We start from the raw sequence: 15,810 nt of genomic DNA, 5'->3' as shown, positions 1-15,810 counted from the left end.
ATCTTGTAATGGCGAACACGTGGGAATGTGTGGGCGGCGCCCCACAATACATCATTGATTTATTAGCATTGACTTCATGGCCCGCTGTGCTGCTGTTCAGGCCTAGATGAACATATGACACCTATGTTCTATGTGAGGTATATCATCGCGTTCTGACACGTAAGGACTATGACTCATACATATGACTCAGCACTACGAGATGGCCCCAGGGATGGGTAAATCAGTAAGAGAAAAACACAACCAAGGCATATGTTACTGAATCAACCATAAAGACTGTGCTGTGTTGTTTAGCCTACTGGGAATGGGTACATCGGGGAACTCAAAGGCATGGGTGAGTATGAGATTCCAGTTGGGGTTTGGAGCTCTAGGACTCAAGTAAAAACCAAGGATGACTGCAGATGCCCATAGTCTCAGCGTGGGCGAGAAGGCAGGGAGATCCTGCGTACTCATGGTCAGCCATCTAAACCAGAGGACACGCTTAGGGAAAGACCCCATCTCAAGTCAGAGGATGACAGAGGAGATCACTGAGCATCCTGCTGTGATCTCCACATACATGCACACACTCATGGGTACATGTACCACATGCAAGCATGCCAAAGACCCACACAGTGCACAGTGTGTGTGGGGGGGGAAATCAGGGGTGGGAACAGAGATGAAGAGAAAGAAGAAGAGAGAGATTTTGGAGTGAAAAATAAATCTTAGCAATAGCCAAATTTGCATACACAAAACTCACAAATATTGGGAAGGAGCTATCTGCCTCTCTCAGACTTTTATTCAAAAGTTTCATTGCATATTGCGGATTTACAGTCTCTAAATTCTCACCCCCCAGTGGATGTTGTGAGATCACTGCTGGTTCTCCATACGTAGATGATGGGCCTGGTGTTGTTCATTGTGACCTAAGCCTTTCCTATTGATTTGTCATGGCCTCTGGCACTTATGAGATTTTAGAAGTAACCTTGCTGTTGGCAGCAGAGCCGGCTGGAGGGGGTACCTCTGTGCTCATGTACAGACCACCAGGTGAGCACAGCCCACGAAGATTGATGGAAACAGTCAGCCTTAAAAGATTATTTTCCATAACAAATATACAGTGTTTGGTTCCAGCTGAAATACCTCAGCATCCTTGTTGACTCGCTCCCAGTACTTGGCATGGTTATTTATAGAATCTGTCTGCCCAGCCGGTTATCTTGTGGTTTTGAATATCTCTCAGATATTACTGAAATCTGGCTCTGTTTTCCTTTATTTATTTGTTTGTTTGTTTGTTTGTTTGTTTGTTCATGTGTGTGCATCTGTGTGTGTCTGAGTGTATGTCTGTGTGTGTCTGTGTCTATGTGTGTGTGTTTGTGTGTGTTCATTTATATGTGTGCTTGTATATGTCTGAGTGTGTACCTGTGTGTTTGTGTGTATGTCTGTCTGTGCCTGTGTGTGTATTGTGCCTAAGTATGTACCTGTTTGTATGTGTATGCCTATGTGTGTGTTTGTGTGTATGTCTGTCTGTGTCTGTATGTGTGCCTGTATTGTTTTGTGTGTTTTGCTTGCTAGTTTCCAAATATGATATGCTCATATATTAACTTTTCCTTCACATTCACCTTTCAATTTTGTTTGGCATTGCTCTTCATGTGTGTTATATGGATAGGTATTTCTTTTGATATTGTTGACTAATTCATTCTTTCCACAGAAATCTATTTTTTGCCTTGTTAGTCACACATAAAGGTCTAATGTTTCTTTGACTCTTTTCTGCCAAATATGTCTATATTTCCTCTCTCTGCCACATTGATGTTCCTTAGTATCTGCAGGGAATTTCTGAAGATGCCAAAGTACCTTATAGAAAATGTGCAGTGTTAACATATATCCTGTATTTTCATGTAGACTTAGAATAACAAGATACCAGCCATGTTAAATTCTATGCAGATGATTGTTGTACTGTGTTGTTTAAAGATTAATGACAAGAAGAAAAGTCCACAGGGAGATGGCTCAGTGGTAAAAGTGCTTGCAAGGCTGACAATGTGAGTTCATCTCTAGAGTTCCCAGTAGAAGGAGAGAATTGACTCCCCAAAGTTGCCCTGTGACCTCCACACAGGCATCATGGCTTACGTTTCCTTGCACCCTCATACCCTGTCTTAATCAGGGTTTCTATTCCTGCACAAACATCATGACCAAGAAGCAAATTAGAGAGAAAAAGGTTTATTCATCTTACAATTCCACAATGCTGTGGAATTGGTCAGTGTTAGGAGAAGGATGAAGAGAGTGGCAGGGGAAGGTGATATGGCCCACAGAGGTTCTGCGAGGCCTGGGGGCAAGGAAAATGCGTCTGGGAACCCATGTTGGGAATCTGTTCCCTCTGAGGGACCAGCCACAGGACAGTATAGTACAGAATAGAGTGTATTCAGGTCATGGGCGGGGGGTTAAGAGGGTAGTAGAGGCAGAAAGAGAGAGGAGAGTAGAGAAGTAGAAGCAGGCCATGAGCACCTGGAGAGAAGGAGGAAGGGAAGGGGGAAAGGAGGGGCAAGAGGGGAAGAGCAAGAGAGTGTAAGAGAGAGAGGAGGGGGCAAGCAGCCCCTTTTATAGTGTCAGGTAACTGGGGTGGAGCATACCTGGCTGTTGCCAGGTAACTGAGGCGTGGGGTTTACGGAATCCCAACAGTTAGTGCCACTCATCCCCTCTTGGATGTATCCTTCCACAGGAGTGTAGTTGACCCATCAGGGGCCACACTTTAAAGGGAAACTGGCTCCCTCTCTCAGGAGCTTTCAACTGCTAATAGCTCCTTAGCTGAAGTTCCATTGCCCACGTAGCACCCCTATGAGGAGCAGCTCTTGGTGCTCAGAGCCAGAGCAGTCTGCTTCCATTTTGCAGCCCTAAACAGGATGCTGGGTTCTTGAACAGAAAGTGGTGTCATTCACCTTTTTTATAGGGCAGCCTAATTTTAGCTCCTTTCCTAGGATTCGAACTCAAGTTATCCAGACCGACTTCTGCATCCAGCTCCTGCCTTCTGCAGAAACAAATTAAGTGGGTCAGGACCTGCTACACCATTATCAAATCTTTGAAAAAAATAAATGTAGAAAACGGAAGTCATAGTATACATATGCACATACACAGACACACACACACACACACACACACACACACACACACATACATACATTATACTACAACTAAAACTAAGAGGGTTGTTTTGTGTGTCTTATTTTACTGAGTCATTTTCTGTATTACTTAATAAAAACATTAAATTTATTTTTTCCCTCTGTGTGTGGTTAGAAATGAGCATATTAAATAGTTATTTCCTTCTATCTTCAACTTAAAATTTAAAAGAGCACAATGCAATAGCTTATTCACTTTCAAAAGACTGTTCAGGGTCCCCAGTTTTAAAGAAACCATTCTACAGTCTACGGTGAGAGAAGACACGGCCTTGCTGTTCTTCAAGATGGAGCAGAAATGTTTTGTATTTCCACCATAGGGTCTGAGACTTCCTGTCCTTTCAAACTAATCAACCAGTCTGTTGTTCCTGGTTGCTGTTATTTTGATGACAGAAAACAGGAGACCCTGGGTTTGGAGACAGGAAGTCTAATTGCTCACACTCACTGTGAGAGTGGTTGATCTGTGTCTGCCCCCTGTATTGTGTCTGTCCCATCATAGATGCCTGTGTACACAGTGACTCAGGTGACAGAGGAGGAACGTGGAACTTGGGGAATCAGCCTGTGTACCAAACCTACACCTTGTCTGGGCGCATGTCACCTCGCTTCTCTTCCTTCAGAAGGCTTATTGCAACTCAGCCCAGGAAAGTGAGCTGTGCGGAGCAGCCAAGGTCTCAGTCAGCAGGAACTTGGAGGCATACCCACACCCATGGCAGACTGCCTCCCGTAACACAGACCAGTAAAGGTCAGGTAGGAGCGTATGACTGGTGTCAGACATGCCGAGGCAATTACCAGTCCAAGGAGTAGGGATCTAAGAGAACAATCCAGGTAAAGCCCAACATCACCCACATTCAGTTACATCAGATATTTATTGTCTCTGCGTCTCTGCTTCATGCACGAGGCTTTACAGCATGATATGGCCGATAATGGCCTACGAAACCCCCTTCAAAGAGAGAACACATCAGAAGAGAAAAACGAGTAAATGAACAAGTAGATAACATAAGAGTTTGTAGTCTGCACAAGAACAGTTCCAGAAAGATAAAGGAACCAAAGCCTGAGTCTGAGTGTCCTAGTGTGTAGGGCTGTGAGCTCCCCCTGACCCTGTCTCTGGAAACTATGCAGTTAGTCTCCAGGTTTACTTGGAATGGAGAGAACTTTCAGAGAGTTCATCATGTGCCCAAGTATCTGGAAGTTTTCTTCCTCTCCCTTTTTGTTCTCTGCATGTGTCTGTGTGCGAGTTCCTTCGGTGTTAGTGTTAATAACTTTGGAGGGGTAACTTCAGAGTGCGCAAAGGTCAGACTCAGCGTCAGTGGGGACAGACGCGCTCTTTCCAGGCTTGTCATTTCGGCTGACCACGGGAAGGGACTTTACAGACCATAGAACTGAGCACTGCGGAGCTCTCCTGAGAAAGCTGTCGCAGGGATAAAGCTGTCACTTAAAGCAGAAAGGGACTTTAAGGAAACACTTAAACCGAATCCAGTGGTGTGCAGCTGGAAGAAGCCAAACACGGAAGCAGCTGGGGAAATGGTGGGAAAGGAGTCAGTTTGGCCTGTGTTTCAAATAAACACACTTCACACGACATAAAGCAGAGTTTGCCTCGGGAAGCACGTTCATAACAAAAGGTTATGAGGCTGGTGGGAGTGTGTGCGAAATTAGTGCTATTTTTGAAACATGCGTTTCAATGACAGTGGGACATGTGGCCATTAAAGTTGAAATTCCTGGTGTTGTTATTCTATTTCTAGCTAGGCTGCATTGATAGGGATCACTGTTTTCATTATAATTTGGAAGAGTTCTGTACAATCTTCCAGAGTACTGGTTTTATTGCAGTAAACCCATCTTCTACGGGGCGTTGGTTGGGGAATCTTAACCCCTGCAGCGTGACTGATCTAGGGACAAGTGTGAGTAAATATGGGCCACTGGACACATCGGGAATGTCTTCAAGGTCAAGGCCATGGGACAGCTCCCACTCTGACCTGACAGCTCTGGTCACTGTCTTACTTTTCCAGCGGTTGTCTGGTTTGTTCGTGGAACAGCACCCTGGCAATTAAACCTCTCCATGTCCAACTATACTTGCTTGAAATGGTCACTGGCCATAACCACCTGACTGTGGGGCTGCTGGAGTCTTGTTTTTACACTCAGGAGGATCACCTCCTCCCCATCTCTTCCTCTGAATTCCATTCCCCACACCCCTACACGCTCAATGCTGATACATGGATGTAGACTTGGCCTCTGAAGTCTTGCTCAGACACTGGCTCCATACTTCCTCTGTGGTCTCTGATCACAGCCCTCTCCAATAGCCCATCACCAGTCCCCTCAGTGTTTCCAGAATTCCAATCCACAAATATTCGCTGGGTCCCATTGAAGCTCTGGTTGGATGCCACTCCCTTTAAATTACTTCCTTGTTCATTTGTAGATGAAGAGCTTGTTCCCATTTTTTCCCCAACATGGGCCATTTCCATTGGTGACTCTCATTTCCCGAGAGACACGGCCCAAGCTCCTCATCCTCTCTTTAGCACGGTCGAGTTCTTAGCCTGCTCCATCTTGAATGGCTACAGGAGCAGAGAGAGCCTATGACGTGGCCCTAGCAACTTTGCACTGCTTGTTGAGCTCTGCCATGGTCTGAAACAAGAACAATGCCACAGAGCCTCCCAAGGTAGTATAGCTCAGGGATTTACCTCCTGCCTGAAGCAACCACCAAATGTATGAGCACAGTAACAGACTGTGCTCCCTAGGATGGAGGTCAGAGAACAAGCGGAGTCCCATAGTCCCCTCTCCTGCTGACTTCCTGAAGAAACTTCCCAGGGTTCAATGCTAAGTTAAGGAGCTTAGGAGTCCCCCTGGGACCTCCTGAACTGAAAGTCTGAGCTTGCCAAGCCATGGAGAAGAGTTCTCAGAATAGAGTTCAAGAGATGGGAGACCCACACATAGATAGAACTATGGGCTCTGTGGAGGGTGTCCTTCTGGTATTCTTTTGAACACTGTTAGAATATGCTGGGAAAGGAACTACTGAGGCCATTGTACTGGCTGGTTTTGTGCCAACTTGACACAAGCTGGAGTTATCACAGATCAGGAGCCTCAGGTGAGGAAATGCCTCCATGAGATCCAGCTGTAAGGCATTTTCTCAACTAGTGATCAAGTGGGGAGGGCCCAGCCCATTGTGGGTGGTGCCATCCCTGGGCTGGTCGACCTGGGTTCTATAAGAAAGCAGGCTGAGCAAGCCAGGGAGGGGAAGCAAGACAGTAAGTGACATCCCTCCATGGCCTCTGCATCAGCTCCTGCTTCCTGATCTGCTTGAGTTCCAGTCCTGACTTCCTTTGGTGTTGAGCAGCAATGTGGAAGTGTAAGCTGAACAAACCCTTTCCTCCCCAACTTGCTTCTTGGTCATGATGTTTGTGCCGGAATAGAAACCCCAAATAAGACACCAGGGGAAGAGACACTTAAAAGGATTGGAGACACAGAGTCTGGGCTCATGGGGCAGGGCAGAATCTGATTTTCACATTGTTTAGAGGTATCAAGATGGTCTTACCCCGAGGATGGGAAAAATGAGCCTCAGACTGAGAGTTGCTAGATCTTCAAATTCAGGCTCCTTTCTCTGACTCCACATTCACATGAGGCCATACAACCTTGAGAACTGTGAAATGCCATGAGCTAAATTTATCCTCCTCAACAGTGTTACAATCACCTGTCTTTTGTATCTCACAAATTGGCCTTGAGGTTTTGAGAGAAGGGACTAGGCAGTCATTTCTGCAGTGACAGACAGAACACTGGCTCATGACTATAGGCCTACAGTTGCTGCTAGACTAGACAGACAGAGGGACACGGAGATCACCGTGCATGCACAATGTCGGTCACATAGGACATCATCTTGTATTTCCTCTCAGGGATGCTTCACCCTTTGGTAGAGCATCACAAGTAACCTCAAAACCACCGTCCTTTCATGAAAAGATAGTCTTTACCAGTAGCTTTTTGGATGTGTATATTTTTCCTGCTGTAAAACACTGGAGTTGAATGATGTATCTTTGGTCAGGTTTTTGAATCCTGTTTATGGCATGGATTTGAAAATGAATTTCCTAAAGAACAAATTACCTTTTGATGGTTAAATACCTCAGAGTAGACCCTCTAAAACAAAGAGCAGTGCCATTAAGTAGACCCCAATGATGAAGAATAATGCCATGAAGCACGGTAATTGAAAGCGCCTTTTGTCATCTCCTTAGACTCATTGTTACTCCCAGTGGTCAGATTCCCAGCTATTGCTACAGGAAAGAAAATGAGAAAAATTTCAGGGAAGCAACATTTGCAGATGGCTTGATTCTCTGCATAGAGGATGCCAAAGTACCTTTACAAAGAACTAGAACCAATGGATTCAAGATCACAAGATACCACACAGACATACAAACACACACACATACACACACATACACATAAACACACACATAAACACAGAAACACACATATACACATATACACATAAAGACACACATATATACATAAACACACACATAAACACACACACAGACACACACATACACACACATAAACACACACACCTACACACACACACACACACACATACATACACATACACACATAAACTCACACATAAATACACAAATACACATACACACATATACACATAAAGACACACATATATACATAAACACACACATAAACACACACACAGACACACACATACACACACATAAACACACACACCTACACACACACACAAACACACACATACATACACATACACACATAAACACACACATAAATACACAAATATACATACACACATATACACATAAACACACACATATATACATAAACACACACACATAAACACACACACAGACACACATACACACACATAAACACACACATATACACATAAAAACACACACAAACACACACATATACACACAAACACACACCACACACACAAACCACATTTCTTTATACTCACAATGAGCATATGGAAATTAAAAATAAAAGGTTAAAAATGCACTGTAGCCTAAACCTTATCCAATAATTAACTCAAAATGGGTCATGGACAAGAACATAAATTACATGTTTATAAAAGAAACATGTAAAAATGTTTAAGTGTTCAGAGCTAGAGACTTGGTACCCAAAGCACAGCCCACAGAGAGAGGGGTGGGAAGAGGGCAGGGGAGAGGGCGAGGGGGAGAAAGAGAGAAGAAGAGATTGGATATTAGAACATAAAAACTTGTGTTGTTTGCTCATACTTAACACTAAGTGTATTCTAAATACTAAATACATGCGTACTCATGTATCCTCCATGAAAAGCTCATGTGCAGTGGACTGGACATTTTCCTCCTCCAAATTCATATGCTGAGATCCTGACTCCAGTATGACGATGCTATCACGACATTAGCCTCCAGGAAGTGATGAGGTCAGAAAGGTGGTGTCCTCCAAGGATTTGAGTTCCTGTTCGTGAACCCAGAGAGTTTGATGTCCTGTGCCCATGAGATGAAGCCACAGCACGGAGTTGGTTACCAGATCCTACCCTCAGCCTCCAAAGGTGGGAAGCGAATATCCCATTGCTATGGCTACCCATCTGGTGGCATTTTTGTTATTGCCTGCAAACCTCAGGTACCATGGGACATGCTCAGAAAGATGGGTTCCAGTTTGGAAAAATAATTTGCAAGTTCCGCTCCTGAGAAAGAACTGATACAAAGAACATTTGAAAGCCAGGAATGAAAAGGCAAACAGGCCAATGGGAAAATGAGCAAAACCTGAAAGACATTTAACTAAAGGGGAGGCAGAAGGCAAATAGCAAGCAAGAAGAAACTGTTTGACATTTTTAACGCATCAGGGAAATTAAAAATAAAGCTGTGCATACCCATCAGAACAGCTAAAACAGGAGCTTCATAAGATGTTTGCAAAGACGTAGGAAAACCAGGTCATGGGTGTGAATAGAAAATGGTCCAGCCAGAGCCGGTTGACTCTTCTTTACAAAACCAACTATGCAATAACCATACCCAGCAATTGCTGTCTTGAACGGTTGCTACAGAGAAGTAAAAACCTACAGTCACATAAACACCTGCATGTCTTATTTGTATTGGTCCCAAAATTGCTTATCACCCAGGCACTCCTCAACTGGCAATTGTCAAACCAACTGTGGTACGTCTATGTGGAGGAATACTATATATCCATACAAAGGAATGAACTGTTAATGTGTGAAACAGACATGGTGGATCTTCAAACAACTCTGCTGAATTAAAAAGCATTGCAAAACGTCTCGCGCTTTCTGGTGCTATTCATATACCGTTCTTGAGACAAGTATTGTGGAACAAACTAGTCATTGATGGAAGGTAGTCGGGGTGGAAAGCAGCAGGGGTGGGGTGAGGTGGGCGTTGATAAGAAGAAACATCTGAGTCCCATGGTGTTAAGTGTCTTGACTGTATTGTCAGTGTCCTGGCTGTGATAGTGGGCTAAGCTGTGATTCTGCACGATGCTACCCATGGGTACACATGATAACACCGCATCATCTCTGACAATTACTTGTGAATCTACACTTACCTAAATATAAAAGAGATGCCATTTAAAAACTTGACATTTTTATTAAACATTCATCAGGGCGTCGACTGTCAGTCTGATTGATAAGGATTACCCACCTTCTTACATGAATATCCCAATATTTTCTGAGCTGCCTTACCGACTTCTTAGCAATTATCAAAATTTATGAAAGACCTGTTTTAGTATTAAGAACAGTCTGAGGTGCACGGCAAAGAAATAAACAAATGCGTATATTTTAAAGGCTAATTCTTAGTATGAATAAAATACAGCCTTGCATGAAGCCAACCTGTGAAGCAGCTGGCAGCTGGGCCCGTGTCGTGTCAGACCCAGGCTTATGCCCTGGACTCTGTGGCCAGCAGAAATTGACCCTCCTCCTTCTTTCCCTGCAGGATCTCCTCTTCGGTGTCTGTGCCCTCAATATCGTCTCCACCATTGTGTGCGCTTTGGCCACAGCCATGTGTTGCATGCAGATGGTTTCTGCTGATGTCCTGCAGATGGTGAGTGTCTTCAGTCTGTCTGCCCTGCCCCAGACCCTTTCAGAGAGTTTGGTCCAGCCCTCCCTCTAACAAGCTCCAGTCCAATATAGATGAGCAGAAATGGCTCCTTGCGGTAGAGAATCATGAGTTCTATCAACCCAGACTGCCCAGAGACCCTTGGTGTGACCTCCTGCTTCCCTCTGAAGATGGGGAGCCTGTATATTTGCTGCTGTTGCCTTACTCCAGACAGCAGAGTTCCATGCTATGATACAGTATGCCCCCCCCTCAGAGCACCTGGAATGAGTCCCTGAATAAGCGAAACCTTGCCTTGCTGGATGCTCTGCAGACATAGAACTCTAAAAGCAAAGCCTGTCGCCCTGTAATAGAAGTTGTTAGAAGATTTCTCTAAATGAAAAGCTGCTGTTCTTTGCTTATGGAATTTGCTAATTAACCCAGAGATCAGGGTGTAGTAACCCTCATCTGGTGTTATGGCCAGGGTCTTTAAAAAAAAAAAAAAAGAACTTCTGTTCCTGTGGGAGTGGTAAGGTCAAAGCAGGGGTCACACGCTTATTAATAAACATCTCTGAACACACACTTCTTCATAAATCGTGAGGGCTCTTTGTTGTCTCAGCATGAATGGGACCACAGCCTAGGGTTCAATATATTATTGTGAAACTCATAATAAACAGAAGTTGCTATTGGTTTTTGGTTTAGGTGCCCATTCTCCTTTCCCACCTCTGTCTCTGTCTGCCTCTGTTTTCTCTTACCGTAACAAAAGAGCCAAGACTAAGTAATTTATAAAGAAAGCGAGTTTACTTAGTGTCCACTCCCAGAGGGTGGGAGCCCAGGATTGTACAGCTGTGTGCAGTTAGCTTCTGTTGTAAAACCTCATAGTGAATGGCAGAAGAGAAGGGGGTGCCTGTAGGAGATAGAACAGAACTAGTTTTCTTTTTTAACAGCTCTGCCCCCAAGTGGTAGCTAACTCTGCTTATTAGAGTGAGTCCTTGCTCCCTCTACATAGTATTAATCTATTTATTCTGGAGGGGTTGATTCCTGTTACCCAAGTACTTCCCAGTAGGTCTCCCTCCCAACACCACCATTTTGGGCTAGGACAAACCACACTCTAGCCAAGGCCTTCTTCATGCATCTCTGTGTCTTTCAGCCTGACCTGCAAAGCCACTCTGCCCTCCACCCAATGTGTTCTGCATTTCATGAGAGAGAGGACAAGTTATTCCTATAGTGGGTTTTTACTTTAAATATTCCTCTGTCATGCACCCTTTAGCAGTGCATCTGTTAATCAAGCTATAAGGCCAGAGAGCATCATTTCCAATATGTTAAAACTCTGTTGGTCCTAATTGTACGTAGCATGCAGCTTGGCGCCCACAGCATACGTCCACACAGCTGTCATAGCGAGCCGACCTTTCTGAGAGGTCACAGTATTCTGAAAGGTGTCTAATTAAGCAGTTATTCAGCAGGCTGAACTTTTGGCCTCATTCACTGAGGCCTCGTGTTGGCAATTTTCTCCAGCACACTGTATAAAAGAAAGGTTAAATACCAGAAGGTTCTACCCATCTCAGTAAAGCTCGCTACCGATCTGTAAATATCACACCAATTCAGCCAAAACTCACAGAACTAAGGCCTGCAGAAGCTAGCAATATGTATTCTCCTACTTTTTAAACATGAAAGTTGTCAGCTAAGTAAGAAAAAGATACATTCTACCTATGTAACCTTTCTGAATTAGAGCAAAACACAAACTGTTCTTATCGGAGGCCACATGGAACAGAAGTAGGCCTGGGGTTGTGTGTCCTACATGTTTACATCTGAGCCCCACTGCCTCTGCATATGTGGTGATTTTGAGCACATCGCTGAACCTACTTGCCCAGTAGTTTCCTTGCATGTGTAATGGACCTCACAGGACAACCTGCTGATCTCTGTTGGTTTTTGTTGTTATTTGATATTTTTATTTGTTGGCAGTGCAGGGGATGGAGCCTTGCACAGGCTAGGCAACAGCCCTACCACACAGCTTTATTTTAAATTTGGAGGGGGTGCATTGGAACTTTATTGATGGTATTCAAGAGAGTGGGGAGGGCTCCCTAAGCCCCTCCTGTTATTATGGGGGTCTGGGATAGAAATTGTGAGGAAGATGCTCAGTGTTGGGAGCTGAGTTGGGATGGGACTCCTCAGCAACTGAGGGCCTCTCTCTTGCTCTCAGTGTCCTTGCTTGGGGGTGGGTGATCCATGGTTTTTTACTCCTTAGAGGCCATGTAGGCCATGAGGTCCACCACCCTGTTGCTGTAGCCGTATTCATTATCATACCAGGAAATGAGCTTCACAGAGTTGTCATTGAGAGCAATGCCAGCTCCAGCATCAAAGGTGGAAGAGTGGGAGTTGCTGTTGAAGTTGTAGGAGACAACCTGGTCCTCAGTGTAGCCCAGGATACCCTTTTGTGCCCTCAGCTACCTGCTTCATCACATTCGTGATGTCATCATATTTGGGAGATTTCTCCAGGCGGCATGTCAGATCCACAACAGATACATTGGGGGTAGGAACATGGAAGGCCATACCAGTGAGCTTCCCACTCAGCTCTGAGATGACCTTGCCCACAGCCTTGGCAGCACCAGTGGATGCAGGGATGATGTTCTGGGCTGCTCCACTGCCGTCATGCCACAGCTTTCCAGAGGGGCCATCCACAGTCTTCTGAGTGGCAGTGATGGCATGGACTGTGGTCATGAGCTCATCCACGATGCCAAAGTTGTCATGGATGACCTTAGCCAGGGGGGCTAATCAGTTGGTGGTGCAGGATGCATTGCTGACAATCTTGAGCAAGTTGTCATATTTCTCATGGTTCATATTCATCACAAACATGGGGGCATCGGCAGAAGGGGTGGAGATGATGACCCTTTCGGCCCCACCCTTCAAGTGGGCCCTGGCCTTATCCATGGTGATGAAGACATCAGTAGATTCCGCAACATACTCAGTAACAGCATCACTACATTTGATGTTATTGGGATCTCCCTCCTGGAAGATGGTGATGGGCTTCCTGTTGATGACAAGCTTCCCATTCTCAGCCTTGACTGTGCCATAGAATTTGCCATGGGTAGAGTCATACTAGAATGTGTAGACCATGTAGTTGAGGTCAATGAAGGGGTTGTTGATGGCAACAGTCTCCACTTTGCTAGATGCAGAGCAGAAGGCAGCCTTGGTAACCAGGTCCCCAATACAGCCAAATCCGTTAACACCAACCTTCACCATCTTGTCTATGGGACGAGGCTGGCATTGCACGAGAAGATGTGGCTGTCTGGAACAGGGAGGAGCAGAGAGCATATTTTAATGTTTATAATGTGGTGGGATTATCAGCCAATTACTGGACATTACAGTAATGACATCGTAACTGTGACATAACAGTAATGACATCATAGCAGTACCATCTTAGTAATGACATCACAGCAGTGAGATCACAGTTTACAGAGCAACTGTGGTAAACAAGCAAATTGTTACAGAAATTATAAAGGCTATGTCTGAATTTTCTGTTGTGATATCAAAATACCCTAGGGTAGACTCCTATAAAGAGGTTATCTAGATCCTGGTTTTGAAGGTCAAAGAGTCAAAACAGAATGGCACCTGCACTCATCAATACTCCTGACCTGTGTCATGGTGTGGCGGATGGCGTATCAGATGGCATCACAAAGGGAAAGGACATATTCATAGCAAACTCTCTGAACTGAAAGCATAGTGTGACTTCCTTCCATAGGCCTTGCCTCCAGTCACCCCACCATCCCAGTCTTCCCAGGAAGCCTCATGCTGACCAATCCTCCAACACACAAGGACAATTGAGGATTAAACACGCCCAAGCCATAACAAGGTGCCAGCAGAAACCCTCTGGCTTAGAAGTAGGAATAATTGAGCTTCCTGTTGGTGAGGCTTGCTGTGGCTATATGCTGTGGGACAGGGGAGGGTCTAGCCTCCTGGCCAGGGTGAGCTATGTGTGCCTAGCCCCATAGAGGAGTCAGAAGGAAAGCTGGCTATAACCATGGTGGCTTTGAGACCAGCTTATAAACCTGTAGTCACATCCCTACCTACTGGTCTTAGTTCTTTTTGGCTGAAGGCCATTAAGTGTTTGAGTCTTTCTGTCCTAAAACTGCTGAGAGACTGGATTATATAGTACATGTGACCTAGGGTTTTCATCACTGTGAACAGATACCATGACCAAGGCAACTTTTATAAAGGATAACAGTGAGTTGGGGATGGCTTACCATCCTGAGGTCCAGTCCATTATCATCACAGCAGAAGCATGGCAGCATTCAGGTAGGCGTGGTGCTGGAGGAGCTGAGAGATCTACATCTTGGTGTGAAGGCAAACAGGAGAAGACTGACTTCCACGTGGCTAGGAAGAAGGTTTCAAAGCCCACCCCCACAGTGATATACTTCCTCCAACAAGGCCACACCTACTTCAAAAAGGCCACACCTCCTAATAGTACCATTTCCCTGGACCAAGCATATTTAAACCATCACAGTATGGAAATGGGTTTTTTAAAAACAGGGTGGCCACATGGACTGTGGCTGGCCCAGGCTGGCTATGGTGGCTGCATCCCAGAAGGATTGAGCTGGCCCAAGCGAATTGTGAATACACCTAGTCCAATGGAACCATGATGTTTAGGGAGATGCCGTGAAATCTCTTTTCAGGATTCATGCTTCATTTCATTCAGCTACTTAATTAAAAAAATACTATATGGTCACTGGAAGAAGCTAAATTATATGGCAGTACATAAAAAAAAGTTAATGACCTTTTTCACGAGCCTATGGAAGAGACAGATGCTGAAGCTTTGCAGGAACTTCTTCCCTTCATCCATTATATATATATGCCTATAGATGTGCATATAAATAACCGCCTTCCCTCTGGTCCTCCTCCCTCAGCCTAGTGGATGTGAGGTGTTATCTGTTTGCCCTTTTCCAGCGGTTAATTATGTTGATCCTCTTTCTGTGTGTTTAATGGCTACTTATAGATCTTCTGAAGAGAAATGGACTTCATTTTGCCCATTTTTAACATTTAGTTGTCTCTTACTGCTGAGTCCTAGAGTTCCCCATGCACTCTAGATGCATGCCTCTCTTCAGACATGTGCAAATTTTTCCCCTCTCTCCTGTTGGTGATCTTTACACTTGGTCATAGCTCAAACCACCGCATTTTAGTTTGGATAAGGCCCGATATGTCTCTTGTGTCTGTTCCTGCTTTTACTTTGGTGTCCTGTCTCCCTGATGCCTGATCTTAGAAAATGAAACCATTCCTTCTGAAAGTTCTGTGGTCTTCAGTCGATGTTTCAGTCGATTGTACTGGCTGGTTTTCTGTCAACTTGACACAAGTTGGGGTTATCACAGAGAAAGGAGCCTCAGTTGAGGAAATGCCTCCATGAGATCCAGCTGTAAGGCATTTTCTCAACTAGTGAAGAGGGGGAGGGTCCAGCCCATTATGGGTGGTGCCATCCCTGGGCTGGTAGACCTGGGTTCTATAAGAAAGCAGGCTGAGCAAGTCAGGGGAAACAAGCAACTAAGCAACACCCCTCCATGGCCTCTGAATCAGCTCCTGCTTCCTGACTTGCTTGGGTTCCAGTCCTGACTTTCTTTGGTGATGAACAGGGATATGGAAGTGTAAGCTGAATAAACCCTTTCCTCCCC

At 44.9% G+C, this 15,810-nt stretch overlaps 1 protein-coding gene and 1 pseudogene across 2 annotated transcripts in view; one reads left to right on the top strand and one right to left on the bottom strand.

The window, feature by feature from the left end:
* The window catches only part of ENTREP2 (endosomal transmembrane epsin interactor 2), a gene marked incomplete at both ends in the record, with an annotated part of 385,859 nt that overhangs the window by 346,927 nt on the left and 23,122 nt on the right, over nucleotides 1–15,810 (top strand). Inside the window, one exon of the mRNA XM_080914208.1 lies at nucleotides 10,055–10,162. Coding sequence (XP_080770334.1) covers nucleotides 10,055–10,162 — 108 coding nt within the window. The remainder of the gene's footprint in view (nucleotides 1–10,054; nucleotides 10,163–15,810) is intronic.
* On the bottom strand, nucleotides 12,388–13,393 carry LOC308418325 (glyceraldehyde-3-phosphate dehydrogenase-like; annotated as a pseudogene). Its single transcript has one exon. The product of its transcript is annotated as a glyceraldehyde-3-phosphate dehydrogenase-like (transcript).

This window comes from Micromys minutus, assembly GCF_963924665.1.
Source record: "Micromys minutus genome assembly, chromosome: 3".
NCBI lineage: Eukaryota > Metazoa > Chordata > Mammalia > Rodentia > Muridae > Micromys > Micromys minutus.
The sequence above is the reverse complement of the archived record's forward strand: the minus strand, read 5'-3'. Positions and strand labels throughout refer to the sequence as shown.